Source organism: Neomonachus schauinslandi, chromosome 13 (genome assembly GCF_002201575.2).
Source record: "Neomonachus schauinslandi chromosome 13, ASM220157v2, whole genome shotgun sequence".
NCBI lineage: Eukaryota > Metazoa > Chordata > Mammalia > Carnivora > Phocidae > Neomonachus > Neomonachus schauinslandi.
In genome coordinates, this window is record NC_058415.1 from 93,197,891 (window position 1) to 93,212,984 (window position 15,094).

Below are 15,094 nucleotides of genomic sequence, written 5' to 3' on the forward strand. Positions count from 1 at the left end.
GAAGGGAGCAGGGACAGAGCACACACATGTGCTTCCTACGAACACAACAAGGGTGTCTGGGAAGCATCCTGAAGGGTCTCTGTGGGGAGCGGATGCCAGGGCGTGAGCAGGAGGGTGGGGAGGTCCTATGAGGGTGCCCGCTGACGCTGGCTCTCACTCAGGACAAAGCTCAGTCAACACCGGTAGGTGAGTGGTCAAGATAGCTCCCTGCTGAGGTCCCCAGCATGCTTGGGGTTGACCCCCATGTTCTACCACGGCAGACACTCCATCGGGGCCCGGGAAGGAGTGGCCCTGTTGAGGGCCCTTTCTGCCAAAGCCCCCCAACCCTCTCCCTCTGGAGGGACTGAGGCCCATCCTTCCTCAGTGAAGACGGGGACCAGGAGCAGGACTTGTGACCTTGGCCTTGCCCCAAGAATGCCCGGGTTCAAGGCTGCCTGACTTCTTGAGGGAGAAGGAAAGATCCTCCCTGCCTCTGTGCAGATAGAAGCTGAGATGGAAAAGCCCAGAGCACAGGTCATACAGGAGGTGGGCCCCCAGTGGAGGGTGAGTTGCCCCTCAGCGTGCTCACACTGAGATGAACAGAATGAAGACCCCGCCTTGGGACAGGCAGAGAGAACAAGTGCGCTGCTGGGTCAGGGACTCAGGACAGGGTGGCCCCCAGGGTCCTCCACGGTTAGCAAGGCCCTCACTCCTGAAGTCACCCCTGTCTAGCACCAGAGTCTGCAGAGCCAAGCCTGGCGGCCCCCACAACCACCACCTCCCTCAGCATGGCAGGAGGCCAAAGGCTACTCAGGAAAGGCAGGGAAGAGGACAGCCTGGATAGGACCCACCCCACCGTGCCTTGCAGGAGAGTGGCCTCCCAGCAGACTCCCATGACCCAAAGCACACTGAGGACAATGAGGGCATCAGGCCCAACGTTCCGTGGCCATTCCCACACCTGCATCAGACCAGCAGAGATGGGGAAGGGAAATGTCTGCCTGGCCTGTGACCGGACCCTCAGTGGAACTACAGGTAACTAACTTTCCTTCCGATGGTGCTGACCTCCCCATGGTGTCCTCAGTCACCTTTATAAATTAAGACCAGGCACCAACCAGAGCCCATCCCCCAACACTGATGTCCTTACTTGCTCTGTGCTCCTCGTTCCCCCCCCCCCCACAAACCCTGCTCTGAGTCCAGAGCCCTGCAGAGCCGCGAGCAGGGGCCAAAGGTCCCAATGTCCTCCTGCTCCTGCAGCACCCCAGGGACCTGGTGCTAAGCTCCAGGGAGGGCAGAGGCCCCTCACCTCAGCCCACTGCTTGGCCCGGATCCGTATCTGGCTGTAGTTCCGCTCCTCGGAGTACAGGGCCCCCATGAAGGCCCCGATGGACGTCCCTCCAACCATGTCCACAGGGATGCCATACTCCGTCAGGGCCCGGATGATGCCGACCTGGGCACAGCCTCTACACCAAGCAGGAGCACAGAGCAGGAGTAAGCACGGTCGCCAGGGACAGGAACCTGCCGTGCGTCGGCAAAAGGCGCCAGAGATGGTCCTCCCAAGCCACCCCTCCTCCTCAGCGCCTGCCTCTTGCGTAAGTCACAGAAAACGGGATGCGAAGCTGAAGAGGCTTTGCACAGACTCGGGAGGGTGGAAGACACACAGAAGGGGGTCCTGATAAACGCCCTGATGGCAACATTGCAGGGGGTGGGGGGGGACATGGACGAGCCCCCACGGGGACAGGAGAGCCAGTGTCCGACGGAAGCCATCGCCCTGAGCCTCAAACCACCACTACTATTTCTCATCTGTGATGCCCACGAAGTCTCCAGTCCCAGAGAAGAGGCCATGTGACCACAGCCAGGAGGAGACAAGCAAGAGAGGCGGAGCCAGGCAACAGGGGCACAACACAGGCTGCCAGTGACCACGCCCAGCAAGTCCCAGGGCCCAGAAGGGGTGAGCAGCCTGCAGGCCTGCTGGGTGAATGAGGAAGCAAAGCGCCGCACACGCGTTCGAGGGATGTGGCTTGGCTGGGAAGGAACGGAATTCTGACACAGGCTGTTGCGTGGACGAACGTGAGCGCCTTCTGCTGCGTGAAAGAAGCCAGACCCAGAAGGACAAGGACTCCCTCACTTGAGGGAGCTGGAGGGGTCAAGCCCACAGACACAGACAGTGGAGAACAGGGGCCGGGGGTGGGGGCGGGGGCAGAGTTCAGTTTGGGCAGATGTAACGTTCTGGTGATGAACAGTGATGTTTGCACAACACCACGAATGCGCTTAATGCTACCGAATTGTACAGTTGAAAATATTTAAAATGGGGGTGCCTGGGTGGCTCAGTTGGTTAAGCGACTGCCTTCGGCTCAGGTCATGATCCTGGAGTCCCAGGATCGAGTCCCGCATCGGGCTCCCTGCTCAGCGGGGGGTCTGCTTCTCCCTCTGACCCTCTCCCCTCTCATGCTCTCTCTCACTCTCAAATAAATAAATAAGATCTTTGAAAAAAATATATTTAAAATGGTAAATTTTATGGCATGCATATTTTAACACTACTAAAAAAGTATTTAATATCACCACAAAAAAACTGAATACTCAGGTATAAGCCTAAAAACAATTTCCAGAAATTAAAGACAAGATTGGTATTTGGCACAGAGCTGAGAAACTGTAAGACAGGGCCAAACGGCAACTTTAGAAGTGGAGATATGGTGTCTGACGCGAAGAGTGCAATCGGCGGGTTAGGCAGCAGGCCAGGCACACTGAAGAGAGCCCCCTGAACACAGGGCAGAAGAAGATGCTCACTGAGTCACAGGACACCCCAGGATGGCAGCCATGGAGACCGCTCCCTGGAACAGACGTCCGAGCGCCTAGAGGACGCATGGGATCCGGCAGAGGAGCCCAGAAAGAGAAGAAGGGGATGCGGCAGAGGCAGGACCTGGACAGACAGACAGTGGTCTGGACGGAACTGACCGTCAACTTCAAGCCTCAGATTAAGGGAGCATCATGAACTCCAAGCATCAATCAAAAGAAAGCCATTCCCACATTGCTGGGGACCCGAGACAGAAAGAAACCCAAGCAGCCTGAGAGCAGAAGGCACGCTGCGTCCACGGGAGCAGCGCAGGAGGGCCGGCCTCTCTGTCCTCTGAGGTCACGACACATCCACCACCCACAACTTAGGACAAAAAGAGAGTTTATTTATTTATTTTTTTTTAAAAAGATTTTTATTTATTTATTTGACAGAGAGAGAGACAGCGAGAGCAGGAACACAAGCAGGGGGAGTGGGAGAGGGAGAAGCAGGCCTCCTGCCGAGCAAGGAGCCCGATGCGGGACTCGATCCCAGGACCCTGGGATCATGACCTGAGCTGAAGGCAGACGCTTAACGACTGAGCCACCCAGGCACCCCAAAAAGAGAGTTTAAATCAAACAAGTTAAATTACGGAAATAACACAGATAAGAGCAGAAATTAAGGAACCAGAAGACAAACACACAAGAAAGAGGACCGACTCGGAGGGAGGGGGTGTCGGGAGTGAGAAAGGGCACATCTGCACACACTCCAGTTAGAACAGTGAGAAGTAAGTGTGAACCTCATGCGTAAGTAGGAAAAATTCAGATAAAATGGACACGTTCCTAGAACAACATAACTTGCCAAACCTGACATGAAAAAATCTGAATCGTACTATAACCATCAACATAACTGAGCCTTTAATTTTTAAATCTTCACAAAGAAAACTGTACGTCCAGATGGTTTTACTAGTGAACGCTACTGAACATATAAGGAAGAGTAACACAGATCTTACATAAAAACTTCAGAAAATAGGAAAAGAAGAAGCATTTCCCAACTCAATTTTTTTTTTTTTAAAGATTTTATTTATTTGACAGAGACACAGCGAGAAAGGGAACACAAGCTGGGGGAGTGGGAGAGGGAGAAGCAGGCTTCCCGCGGAGCAGGGAGCCCGATGCGGGGCTCGATCCCAGGACCCCGGGATCATGACCTGAGCCGAACGAAGGCAGACGCTTAATGACTGAGCCACCAGGCGCCCGTTCCCAACTCAATTTTGAAGCCAGCGAACAAACCTACACGTGTTTCAAGAAATGACACGCGCACTCAGATTCAAAGGGAGCCCAGCAATATACAAACAGGACAACACACCGTGGGCAAATGAGTCTATCCCCAGAATACAGTGTTAGTTCTTATTTAAAAATCAGTGTAATTCACCACCTTAACAGACACACAAAAACCATTCATGATGCACCCTCAGCAAGCTAAGAATAGAGGGGCACCTCCTCGATCTGACAGAGGCTGCAAACACCTGCCGCCAAGATCACACTCAATGACAGAGGAAAACGCCGTCCCTCCCATGGCAACAAGGCAAGAAAAAGAAGAAACAAAAGACGTAAATATATTTTGGAAAGAAAAAGAAAAACTGCCTTTATTCCCAAAAAAAGTAACTTGTACTTAGGAAATGCAAAAAAAAAGCCTATAAAAAAGTCACTAGAATAAGAGGATTTAGCAGGGTCGTAGGACACAGAATCAAGGAACAAACACCGATTGTATTTCTACATACTGGCAACGACACTTTGAAACTGAAATTTAGAAGATGACATTTACGACAGGAAAAAAAACCTTGTAAGATACTTAGCTGATTCTAAAAAGTTATATTGAAGTGCAAAGCACCTAGAGCAGCCAAAGACAATTTTGAAAACAACAAAAACAAAACGGAAGGATGGGCAGTGCCTGAAGTCAAGCTTTACCACGAGGCGGCCGGGACAGTGCAGTGGCGCCCAGACACGGTCACAATTGGAGCCACGTGGGTGACACGGCGACCTCAGGAGAAGGAAAGTCTTCAGCCAGAGGTGTGGCTACAAAACAGTCTCAAGAAACATTAGGTGGGTCACAGACCTGAATGTGCACAGAGCTTCCAGAAGAAGACAGAATGCCTTTGTGACCTTGGGACAGGCAAGGGCGCTCAGAACACCAGAAGCAATAACCATGAAAACGGAAAATCACACTTCATTGAAGTTAAAAACTGTTCCTCAAAGAAATACCACTGAGAAAATGAAAAGTCAAAGACTGAGAGACAAAATTAGCAATAAATATATCTGGCAAAAGACTTGTGTTCAGACTATATAAATAATCTCTCTGAACCAACAATAAAAGACAAACCACCAGTTAAACATGAGCGAGGAACGTGAATGCTACGAAACAGAGACACAAATGGCAGGGAAGCACATGACATCAACAGGCCTCAGGGAGAGGACCCCCTGCACACACATTACAGCAATTCAGAATCCTGATAATACCAAGGGTTGGCAAAAACGTGGGAGCCTGAACATCAGACATCGTTGGCGGGGGGCACAGAGTGTAAAACGAGCCCCACCAGCAGGTACTTGCCCGAGAGGAAGGAACAGCACACACAGATCTGTGCAAAGGACAGTCACAGCCATTTTCCCCATAATAGCTCAAGTGGCCAGGAGCAGGGTAAGCAGAGTGCGGCAGACGGCGGGACGCACTCCCCAGGACTGCTGATGTGGCCTAGCGCACGCGGACCGCCTCACTCGGAGGGCTGAGCGGCCAGACGCGAGCCCGCAAGGAGCAGAGCGAGGCAAGCGAGCGAGACACCTGCATGAATATTCTCAGAGAAAGTCAGCATTACACTTGAGGAACAAAGAGAGAAAACCGTGGAAAAAGCATTCAGACATTAGAAATATTTTTTAAAGGTTTTTTTTTTTTTTTAAAGACTTCATTTGTCAGAGAGAGAGAGAGAGCACAAGCAGGGGCAGCAGGCAGAGGGAGAAGCAGACTCCCCCCTGAGCAGGGAGCCCCACGTGGGATTCGGTCCCAGGACCCCAGGATCCTGACCTGAGCCAAAGGCAGACGCTTAACCGACTGAGCCACCCAGGCGCCCCAGACATTAGAAATATTTTAGCAGAAGATCTATTTGAGAAAAATCACCTGGAAAGCAGAACAAAAAGAGATGGAAAACAAGGGAGAAGAAAGACAGGTGAGCTTGGGGGCCCATCTCGGATGGCTGACCGAGCGTCAGAAGCTCCAGGAACAGAGGACAGAGCCCAGGGTGGGGGAACATCATAGAACATTCCCCAGGGCTGAAGCTCATGATTTCCAAATTTGGAAGGGCCCCTGGAGCCCACCCAGTGTAGTGGATGGATGGACTGCTCCCAAGGCACATGGCCAAGTCCCTGCAGGCACAGGAACTAAGAGACCCTCCCACAGCTTTCAGAGGGAAAACAGGCCCCACTGGGCGTCCCAACAGGGACCCTGGAAGTTCGAAAACAACGGCAGCAGCATCCCTTAGATATTCTGAGGGAAAATTACTTCCAGCTTGGATTCCACACCCAAATCGTCACTGAGGACATTTTCTGCTACGCAGCCTTTTAAAACTTTTACTTCCCAAGGGGCACCTGGGTGGCTCAGTCGTTGAGCGTCTGCCTTCGGCTCAGGTCATGGTCCCAGGGTCCTGGGATCGAGCCCCGCATCGGGCTCCCTGCTCAGCGGGAAGCCTGCTTCTCCCTCTCCCACTTCCCCCTGTGTTCCCTCTCTCGCTGTGTCTCTCTCTCTGTCAAATAAATAAAATCTTAAAACAAAAACGAAAACAAAAACTTTTACTTGCCAAACATCTTCTTTTAAGGAAATGTATACAGCAGGAACGCTACCCAAATCAGGAATGTGTCAGGAAAGAGGGAGGTGTGGAATCCAGAAAAGGAGCTGAACTTGGGAGGGACAAAGGCAGGTCCCAGGATGACAGTGAAGGGAAACTCCAAGACCGTGTCCCAGCAGCCAGACTGGGAAGCAACCAGCAGAGCCCAGGGGTGGTGGGAAGCCTGAGGGGGGGTGTGTGGCTCCCACTCATGGTGAAGCAGAAGCTGCCCGGGATGGCAGCAAGCACAGACAGGAGGCGGACGCTCCAGGGGCGGTCTGGGCACTAATCCGTGACACCCAGGAAACAGCAAAGGGCAGCTGCGAGGAAGGACACACAGCCACACGTGTGCAATGAGCCATGCTGTCCGAGGAAGAGACAGGGCGACAACCAGTGGGGCCAGTGTGGGAACCATACTGGGACTGTGAGTGGTGAGGAGGGAGATGGACTGAGAGACAGAAGACAGGGGATGGACGGATGGGCGGACAGACGGACGACGGACGATAGGTAGATGAAGGATGGAGGGACAGATAAAAACCAAACAGATAGAACAGGAATGTTACTTGGAAACGCAGATGAGCAGAGAGCTGACAACACGCTGCAGGTGACGGTCCCTGGGATACCTCTGGACTTGGTGTCAGGGCAAGACGGGCAGAGGACTGCGAGGGGGTGGCCACATGGCTTTTAAACTAAGGATTGTTTTGACTAAAACTAAATTTTCATTAAACATGCTGTTGAGCATGCCTACAAACCAGGTCCGAGTCTGGGCCACCTCACTGTCCTAGCCCCGCAGAAGTACCCTGGCTCTTGCCTTCGGTCCGTCGACATTAGGCAAGTCACCTGGTTCTCTAGACCCCCTGGCTCGGCTTTCAAGCACAAACCCAGGGCAAGGAGGGTCGCCTCACACAAATGAGCACAGAGTTCATGCTGCACCACCAGGCCAGGCCACGTCCGGGGGCGATCAGGGGTGGGGGCTGTGTCCACCCACTGTCCTGTCAGTAAGGGCCTCAGGCCAGACTCCAGGCCTCCGAGGTTTCCAGGTGGGGAAGTGCAGAGAGCGGGCTCAGACATGCCCTCCACACGCCCCTGGTCCTTTCTAGACAAGAGGGTCTGGGTCCTTGGCCTCTAGGCTGGACCACGTCTCTGACCATGATTCGGCAGGTATGAGCACAGGTCTGGCTCCACAGGCAGGAGACACCTTGGAGAGTGCCCCCTCCAAATGCCACGGCACTCCCAAGGGGCCTCAGTTCTTCCGAGCCCCTCCCTCCTCCTGCTCACTTTGAAAGCGATGCTCTTGGGACACTGGAGGTGCTCAGCCAGGCACCTGCTCCTGGGGAGAGAGGCCAGCACCAGCAGCAGGGCTGGGGGGCGGGTGGTTGTGCAAAGTGCTCAGGAGGCCCTGCCCAGGGACAGCCTGAGCCTCACTTGGCCGGGGGGTGGGGGCGCGTGAGGACTCCACCCCACAGTGCACCCCCCAGCCCAGGACCCAGCCCGGGGGCCCCGTGCCCGCCCCCCCTCCCTCCGAGGGGCAGGGGTCCAGCGCGGACGTGGCAGTCCTGCTCTGCCCTCCCACAAGCATCTGGTTCGCCAGCAGAAGGCCTGGGTCTCATCACACCTCCTCACGGTGCACCCGAGCCCCACTTCTGCTCCAGGCACAGATCCCTCTTTAAGTTCAGGAGAAAGGTGGCAAGGGCCGGAGTGACAAACACGGGGTAGCGGTCATTTAAGGAACTCATTAGCCCACCGAACTCAAGAAAGCTGCTCTAGGTCTGTAAGCAGATGAGGCCAGCACTCCATAAAGTGTGTATTAAAACGGAAAGAAACTCACCCGGAGCCCAGTGGAAAGACTGGCAAAAGGTAAGAACAGAGTTTTCAGAAGAGGCACGAAAGGCTAACAGACAAGCAAACACCTCTAGCAAAGGCTATCAGAACAAGACACAAATCGTCTACTGCCCTGGCCACCGTCAAAACCTGGGACACAGGGCGCCTGGGTGGCTCAGTCGTTAAGCGTCTGCCTTCGGCTCGGGTTGTGATCCCAGGGTCCTGGGATCGAGCCCCACATCGGGCTCCCTGCTCGGCGGGAAGCCTGCTTCTCCCTCTCCCACTCCCCTTGCTTGTGTTCCCTCTCTCGCTGTGTCTCTCTGTGAAATAAATAAAATCTTTAAAAAAAATAAAAATAAAAATAAAACCTGGGACAGCCTATGGGGAGCACTGCTTGGCAAGGTGCACCCAGGTGCAGAAAACTGCTCGGCCACACATGGGGCCGATCTACGGGGACTGCTCCTAGGACAAGCTCAAAGCCCTCGTCCTCAGCACGCACGGGGTGGGGACTCACCTTGCCCCCCCTCCCCCAAGCACCAAGGCAATGGCGTTGCCAGTCAGCACCCGAGCAAGGCGGGAGAAGTCCGAGTGCCGGTCTGGGGGCCTCTGGAAGACTCGCTGGTACATTTCCACCTGAGAGAGGGGCCAGGAGACAGGGAGGCTGGGCCAAGTCCCACACACTGTGGCCTGACCAGGGCGGTTTCCTCTACTCGGGACCCGGAGCCCTCTCCAGGGCACAGCAGGGTCTGATCCTGACCCCGGCAGCACCCTGGTGCCCAGGCTTGCCCGGGAGGAAGCTCTTACAGGGCATGTGGGTGAGGGGGCAGTGTGGGCAGCTGGGCTACACACCCAAAGGCCCAGAAGGAGACCCCAGAGACCCCCAAGTGGAGGTTGCTCCAGGGCATGGCTATCAGGACACTGTCCACTGAGCTGCGGGGCCAGGCAGGCTGTGGCATGTGGGTAGCCTTTGGGGCGCCCAGCCCCCAAGCCCCAGGGCTGAGGAGGCTCCCCTCCTGGTGACCTCCCCCACCCCCATCCCCCAACTCTCCCAGGCTCCCTGTGGAGCTACGTGCGTGCCAGCATGTCTGTCAGGCTACAGGCCTCCCCTCTGCGACCCCAAAGACGGACACCTGCTGATGGACGGGGGCTACATCCATCTCCCAGGTACCGCTCCCAAAGATCAAGCTCAAGCAAATGTGAGCTTACAGAGAGGCAAGCCCCCCTCATCAGCGCCCCGAGAAGCTCAGACTACAGAGACCCGAAGAGGGAACGTGAAGGAAATACACTACTCAATCACAAAGCAAGTCAGGAAGGCTGTGTTCTGGAGGCCAGGAGTTCCCATGGGGCCGGCCCACCGCCCAGACCTCACCAGCTTGGGCATGCTTCTCCTGGAGAAGACGCGGCGGGGGCACCAGAGGTGCAGGTGGCCAGAGCACCAGCTCCGCATGTTCAGCCACTCGACGGTGCGGGAGGGTGCTGGCCCGTCCTCCCGGTGCAGCAGGATCAGCTGCTTCTGGGCACGCACGGCTGTGCTCTCCAGCATCCGCTCCAGCTGCGGGAGAGCAGAGCCTGAGGGCTCAGGCAGGACAGAGCTGAAGGCCAGGGGTGAGCTGTCACAGAGACACCACTCTGGACATTGCCCCACTGACCCGCCCCACACAGGCAGGAGGGTCAAGGGCAGGGCCTTGGCAGGTGGCAGCCTGGTCCTGTGAGCCAGCTCAGCTGTGTGTGTTCTGCCCTTGGGCTGTCGAAGCTGTGACCCCGGGGTCTGCCTGGCCATGTGCCTGCTTCATGCGGGGCTAGGGGAGAGTGGCCGCACGGAGCGGAGGGGGTGCACAGGAGGGGAGGGGCCTCCTCCCCATCTGCTGCCCCCCCACCACCTCGTGGGCACACACTGTGACCTTCTCAATGACGTATCTGCAAACACTCTCCCTTGCAGCAGAGGAACCTGCTTCAGAGATGGGTAATTTTTAGCTGCCCCAGGGTCAGAGAGAAGGAGGTGGGGAACGTAATGTGCACGGAAGGAATGGCCAGCCTACACTTCATACCCTTGAAGCTGGAAACAAAGTGGGCCGACGATGCAACTTCACAGCTGAGAACAGACAGATGGTGGGGTATTCACAAATAGGAAACTAAACAGTCATAAAAATGAGTGGAACAATATGGATAAAGCTTAAACACCTAAGTGTTGAGGAAAAAAGGACATTTCAAAGGGATATAAAATAGGACACTATTTTTATCAAATTTAGACCTGAAAAACAGTGCTGTGTACATTCATAGTAAAATAGAAAAGACGCAACTTCACAAGAGGCCCCCTGGGGGCCACTTCAGGGCACCTGCCCTGCTTTGTGCTGAAACCACCAGAGCTGAACACAGCAAAATGTTTCCAAAGCAGGGCCGAGATCTGGGTGTTGGCTTCTATTATCTGTCTTTTCCTGCGTTCTTGAAATATTTCATTCAAAGGCAAAGACAGAGAAACAGAGGCGTGTGAAGAGTGGGCCCCGACCAGGACCTGCCCAGCCTGCAGCCTGCCACCACTACCCCCACCTCTGCCTTGCCCCAGCCGCTGCCAGCCCCTCGCACCGAGGCCCCGCCAGCCCAGGCCCACCCCCAGGCCTGCCGGCTCACCTCGCCCACCGTGGGCTCCTGCTCGCCCAGGCCCACGATGAGGATGCAGTCAGCTTGCCGGATGCAGCGCTGGGTCCAAGGTGTTAGCGTGCTGTCCGCCTGGTAGAGCACGATCCGGTGGATGTCCTCCTGCTGCCCCAGCCAGCTGGACAGCCGGTACTCGTGGATACTAGAAGACATGTGGAGGGGCACAGATGCCAGAGCGTGGACCTGGGGGTGGGCAGGCACTGGCACTGCGGACGGTGGGGGGATGCACAGACACAGGGGGCGTGGGGGATGCAGATGCCAGGCTATGCTTGGACCTGCTGCAGCAGGAAAGTGAGCAGGAGGCTGGGGTGGGCCAGGCTGTCCCCACACAGAGGCCGCGTACCTGTCCAGAGCAGCGGAGCCAAGGCGCTGTTTTATGTTGTCACTGGTCAGCAGCAGGATGGGGCCTGAAAACACAAACACTAACTACAGAAAACTGTCCTGACAGCCCAGCTCCCGGGACCAGCAGCCCCAGGGCCTGAAGACAAAACCTCAACAGGTGGTGGGGGGCTCTCTGAACCTCAGTCTCGTTGCCTGCACAGGAAGGATTCAAATTTTTGCAACACAGACTGTGTGTGTGTGTGTGTCAGGAGCATGGGAAGCACAGCCTGTAAAATGCAAGATAATACAGAATTCCCCAAACCCAGATGAGCAAGGCTGGCTGGATTCAATACATGGCATTGGTGTATTCACCCATGTGGAGACGCACATCTTTTCACATCTTGTGTGTCTGAAATCAGCGTGCATCTTTCCTCTATGATGCCTACGTGGACACAGCTGCCGCGGCCTGCCCAACCAGGAGTTCCAGCAACAGAATCTGCAGAAAGGTCACCAGGGGCTCACATGCACTGGAGGCTGCAGATGAGCACCCACAACCCTGGGCTGGAGAGGACCCAGAAGTCCTGAGGGCTTCCTTCTTGTACAGAGCTCTCCAAGAGCTTCCGTTAAAAGGTGAGACTAAGAAATCATTGCATCATATTTTAACTAGCAGCATCTGCTTTCCTAGAGGCACACGAAATAGTGGTGTGTCCTACGACGATGGTGCCCCTGCTGAGCTGTGGCATGCGTGTCTCGGACCTAAGTGGCAGGGGCTTGGGCTGAGGGGGCTCGTCCTGCTGGGGGCCTGCACTCCTGGCTACAAGCCCTAGCTGGTCGTCAGCAGGGGTCCTACAGAGGGAGGGAGACCTCTTAGGGCTGGGCTGCATCACGGGCCTGCAAGGGCGGGCCCTGCTGGGCACCGCAGTGATGTGTCTTGGCCACCTCTCTTGGACATCCTACAGGGTATGATGGGGCTGGCGGCTGTGTCTGGCTGCAGGAACCGTGAGGAGCCCAGCCCTCAGGCCCGCCAGGGACCCCAGGCTGGTCTCTACCTACCCCTGGGGCACGTCTCCCGTGTGGACACCCCTGCCTAGACTCAGGGGCGCTCTGAGGGGGCCCTCAGGGAAGCGTGGAGCCAGCAGAGGTGGTGCTCTGGGCTCCCATAGCCCCTGTGGAGACAACCCTGTCCCTAGCAGGGCCTGCTGCAGGCCAGGGGTAAGCAGGTCCAGGGCAGGGAGAGAAACAGGATGGCTCGCCCACACCTGGGGCGTAGCTGACGCGGGCGTCCGCTGCTGCTCCAACCTGCTCTGGCCTGGCTCCCGGACAGTCCTTCCCAAGCACTGGAAGCTGAGGAAGCAGAGCAGCACCTCCACGTGCCAGGAGAAAAGGGCCACCAGCCTCGACTCTCCCTCCAGAAGGGAGAACACCTGCACAAGGGCACTGGACCGCGGGCAACGATGCCAGCGCAGCAGTGGGCCAAGTTCAGTCTCGCGAAAGGAGGGTCTGAGCCGCTGAGGAACCCTACAGGCATCATCGCCAGAAGCAATGGCAACGGACTGTGAGCTGCAAAGGAAAGGTGAAACCGCAAAGCGTTTAGAAGAACATCTTCATGCTTGGGGGCAGCACGCAATTCCTTCAGGAACATACAAAAGCAGCAATGGTGGAAGAAAAAAACTGACAAATTGGCCTGAATTAGAACGGAGAACTGCTGTTTTCAAAAGACGTCATCAAAAGAACACAAAATCAAACCACAGAGAGAGAAAGACACGTGCGGTCTTGGCACCCAAACAAGGGACTGTGCCCGGGTCACATAAAGAACTGTGCCCACCACCAAGGGGAAGACAGCAACCCAACAGAAAGATGCTGGGCCACCTGGCGGGCACCTACAGAAAGGGCACTCTGATGGCCAACGAACAAACTAACTTCTTAGTCACGGGGCATACAAACTGAGGCCACAAGGAGAGGCCACCACACACTCACCACAATGCACAGAGACAAGACTAATCACCCAGAGAAGCGGACCAAACACTCTTCCCAGGGGCGCCCGGCTGGCTCCGTCCCTGGAGCGTGCGACGCTTGATCTCGGGGTCGTAAGTTTGAGCCCCATCACGGGCACAGAACTTACTTCAACAACAACAACATAACCCAAGACATCCTCTAGGACAGATTATATGTTAGGCCACAAAACCAGTCTTAGTAAGCTTTAAGACTGAAATCATAGAAGTATCATTTCTGGCCACAGTGGTGTGAAACTAGAAATCGGTAACAGGAGAACCAAAAAATTCACAAATGTGTGGAAATTAAACACCACCCTCCTGAACTACCCGCAGGTCAAAGGAGAAACCCAGAGCCCAGCCGAAACACAAACACAGCATCCCAAACGCAGGGAGGGAACAGTTGGCTGTGGAGAGAGGAGCCCAGAGCTACCAACGTGCTTGGAAGAAAGAAGAAAGATCTCAAACCAAGGACTTAGCTTTATTTATTTATTTAAATAATTTATAGACTTCATTTTTATTTAGGTCTATGGAAAAATTGAGCAGAAAGTACACAGAGTTCCCGTATACATCCTCCTCTCCCCTACCTCCACCAGCCCGTTCCCGGCTACCAGCATCTTGCATTAATGTGGTACGTTGTTACAGTCCATGAGCCAATACTGACGCATTAGGGATGAACTCAAGTCCAGCGTGCACATTAGGGTTCTTTATGTTGTACGCTGTATGGGTCTGGACAAACGCGGAATGACACACATCCACCACTGTTCTATCACACAGTATTTTCACTGCCCTAAAAATCCTCCTCCATGCTCTCCCTTTTCATGCCTCCACCCCCCTGACCCCTGGAAACCGCTGATCTCTTTACCGTGTCCATAGTTTTGCCTTTTCCAGAATGCCAGAGAGTTGGAATCACACAGTATGCAGCCTTCTCAGATTGGCTTCTCTCCTTTAGTAACATGCATTTAAGGTTCTTCCATGTCTTCAGTTTGCTAAGACTTTAAGTTTTTTTATGAAGGACCTAACTTTATACCTTGGGTAACTAGGAAAAGAACAGTAACTAAACCCAGAGCAAACAGAAGAAAGGAAATAATCGAGATTAGAACAGAGATAAATAAAATGGAGAACAGAAAAACAACAGAGGGGGCGCCTGGGTGGCTCAGTCGTTAAGCATCTGCCTTCGACTCAGGTCATGATCCCGGGGTCCTGGGATCGAGCCCCGCATCGGGCTCCTTGCTCGGCGGGAAGCCTGCTTCTCCCTCTCCCACCCCCCCTGCTTGTGTTCCCTCTCTCGCTGTGTCTCTGTCAAATAAATGAATAAAATCTTTAAAAAAAAAAAAAAAGAAAAACAACAGAGAAAACCAATGAAACCAGAGGTTGGTTCTTTGAAAGAATCAACAAAACTGACAAACCTTAAGCTAGATGAATAAAGAAAAGAAGAGAGAAGACTCAAATTATTAAAATCAGAAATGATAGTGGGACATTATTGATCTTGCAGAAATAAAAAGGAGGGCACCTGGCTGGCTCAGTCAGCGGAGCGTGCGACTCTTGATCTCAGGGTTGTGAGTTCAAGCCCTATGTGGGGTGTAGAGATTACTTAAAAATAAAATCTTAACCAAAACCCAACTATTAATGGGAAGAAACTTCTTCAGTATATGAAAGGCCATACATAAAAACCTGAGCGGACATCAC

The 15,094-nt window shown here is 54.4% G+C and overlaps 1 protein-coding gene across 6 annotated transcripts in view; it reads right to left on the reverse strand.

Annotated features, from left to right (window-relative positions):
* Positions 1-15,094, reverse strand: part of PNPLA7 (patatin like phospholipase domain containing 7) — a 65,418-nt gene that overhangs the window by 4,398 nt on the left and 45,926 nt on the right. For all 6 annotated transcript variants that reach the window (XM_021691079.1, XM_021691083.1, XM_021691080.1 and 3 more), the window contains 5 exons: positions 11,437-11,500; positions 11,067-11,235; positions 9,808-9,990; positions 8,953-9,071; positions 1,283-1,439 (listed from right to left, as the gene is read on the reverse strand). In XM_021691079.1, the coding sequence (XP_021546754.1) occupies positions 1,283-1,439; positions 8,953-9,071; positions 9,808-9,990; positions 11,067-11,235; positions 11,437-11,500 (692 nt within the window). The remainder of the gene's footprint in view (positions 1-1,282; positions 1,440-8,952; positions 9,072-9,807; positions 9,991-11,066; positions 11,236-11,436; positions 11,501-15,094) is intronic.